Source organism: Sinocyclocheilus rhinocerous, unplaced genomic scaffold (assembly GCF_001515625.1).
Source record: "Sinocyclocheilus rhinocerous isolate Xijiao unplaced genomic scaffold, SAMN03320098_v1.1 C36910827, whole genome shotgun sequence".
Taxonomy (NCBI): Eukaryota; Metazoa; Chordata; class Actinopteri; order Cypriniformes; family Cyprinidae; genus Sinocyclocheilus; species Sinocyclocheilus rhinocerous.
Window position 1 is genome coordinate 1 of NW_015786790.1, and position 2,346 is coordinate 2,346.

The window sequence follows — 2,346 nt, forward strand, 5'->3', positions numbered from 1 at the left end:
CCCCAGCGACTTAAGACTGCTTTTGTGCTCCAGGGTCACATATCGGCTATAAGCCAAAAGTATTTGAAAAATATCGGCATATTGGATATTGGCAAAAATCTAATATCATGCATCCTAGTGTGGCCGTTTTTAATAATGTCAGGCTAAATTATGCTGAAGTCATGCTTAAAGGAAAGCTGCAGAGAATTACTCATGCTAAACACAGAGGCTTTTTATAATGCACAGCTGTCATTCACTCATCAAAGGACCTTTTCTGCGCATCTTTAAAGTAATTACCTGATCTTCGATGGACTTATGATCTGTCTCCTGAAGCCACGAGCCCATCAGCACGCTGTCGTCGTAATGACAGAGCGAGCGCAGCAGAGATGTGGTGGTGTTGGCCGAGTTATCTGTGAGCGTGAACTCTGCCACCAGCTCCCTCAGAAGAGCGTTAAAACTGCCTGTCAACCGTCAGAAAACCAGAACTCATGATCAGCTCTCACGTCATCAGCGCTGACAGCAGCAGAACAGAGACTTGCCTTCGTATGTCTTGGGCGGCAGCAGGGCCAGTATGTCGTAGAGCCGCAGTCGGACCATGGCAGCGCTGGCCTTCAGATGAGCTCCATGAACCTTGATCACTGCAGGAACACTGCACACCAAAATATCACGTCACTACACAAAAGACAGACCTCTGGAAAATGGAATGCGTTTTGTGCATTTTATCAGAACTGTGTGAAAAGACAAAAACACAACCTACCAAACACAGCAGAACATGAGATCATTTTGGTTTTTAAGATACAGGTTTATATTATTGTGCAAAGACTGCAAAGGCCGACTTTTAAAAATCTGTTTTGAACATGATACAGCACGCTCTATCCAGGCATTATATGAAAGGGCCATTTCCACCATGGAATAAAAACAATATATGACAAAAAAATTTGAGTTTATGAGTTCTGAGTTTAAATCTGTGAATCTTTTTTCTCTCTCAGAATTGTGAATTCTCAGAATCTGGGCCTGTTGGCCTGCCTAATTTCAAAAGGGTCTGTCTGGATCAAGAAATTAATTTTGTGAACCAAGTATTTGTTTTGTGAGTGCATTGATATGAATACGAAATGGAACATACCAAGACATTTATTTAATGCAATATCCATTTTGTGTAAACTGATTAAAAAAAAAAAGTTTTGAATTATGAGATACAAAAAAAACATTCTTGGAATTGCAAAAAAATAAAGTCAGAATTGTGTTAATTAATAACATAGCGTTATAAGTCTTTCAAACCAAAAACTCAGTGATACAGTAAAATAGACCAGTTTTAAACTGATGAATAAACACTGTGTCCAAACAAGGTTCAGTGCAAGTAACATAGTTCACCGGTTTCATAACATGCTCAAATATGTCATCAAATGACTACAAACACAGATGCTTTGGATCAGTTTCATAATTAAATGAGTATGACAAGCCAAATAAAAGGTGACATCACTGTAAATAGTTCAGATCAGTTGCTTTTTTAGTTTGAGTCACCTGACGAAAACAGGAGGATATCAAGCACCAAGCACTTCTCAGGCCCAATCATTTCAACAGAAACAGTGCATAAATACAGTGTAGTGTCCCACTCACTGAGACATCATGGTCATGGCGCACTCGATGGGCGTCATCAGCCTGCGGATCACGTCCTCCGTCAGCAGCTCTGGACAATGTGCCACGAAACTGCGCATGGCTGCGAGGAACAAGCAACATGAGCTTTTCACAATGCATACTGAATAATACAGCAGAGAGCGAGACGGAGGGATGAATTCAGGTGTTTTACCGCACAGGGCGCCGGCGCGACCCTCCAGCATCACCTGCCAGCTGAAGGAGTCTCCTCTGGCCTTCTCGGCCTCCAGCTCCTTCTGAGAGCGAGGAAACACGTTACGCCACAGCAGCAGCATCTTCGGCAGGTGGTAGCGCACTAAAGACGGTCCTGAGAGGACGAAACATCAGAGGGGCTCGTTTCACTGCCGTGTTTCTGGCCCGAGTCTGTGAGAGGTCACGTGCTTGATGCACTCACCTAAGGTCATGAGGGCTCCTAGCAGCAGCCAGCCCGCTTGAGTGCGCTGGAGAGACAGCCGGCTGTTCTGGGCTGCAGAGCGCAGCAGATCTTCAGCTATACTCACCACCATCTGAAAGACATCCAAGCTGTGATACACTACTGGATTCTGACACAGGTGTAGCTCTTCAGGAATCTGCAACAGTGGCTTGAATTTCTGCAGTGCTTTCATTTTTTTAAAAGCATTTTCAGCTTTTTTGTGACACTTACGATAAAAACAGTTTCTACTACTGCACCTTTAAAGGAAAGTTCCATGCCGTCTTGTCATTATTTTGACTTGT

At 43.4% G+C, this 2,346-nt stretch overlaps 1 protein-coding gene across 1 annotated transcript; it reads right to left on the reverse strand.

Annotated features, from left to right (window-relative positions):
- Positions 1-276: 276 nt before the first annotated feature.
- LOC107736716 (HEAT repeat-containing protein 5B-like) lies at positions 277-2,321 on the reverse strand (the record flags this gene model as incomplete). Its single annotated transcript, XM_016548079.1, has 5 exons — positions 2,027-2,321; positions 1,787-1,939; positions 1,597-1,696; positions 519-628; positions 277-440 (listed from the first exon to the last, which is right to left on the reverse strand). Coding segments are annotated over exons 1-5 (738 nt in total), but the record flags the coding sequence as incomplete, so codon positions are not given.
- Positions 2,322-2,346: the final 25 nt, after the last annotated feature.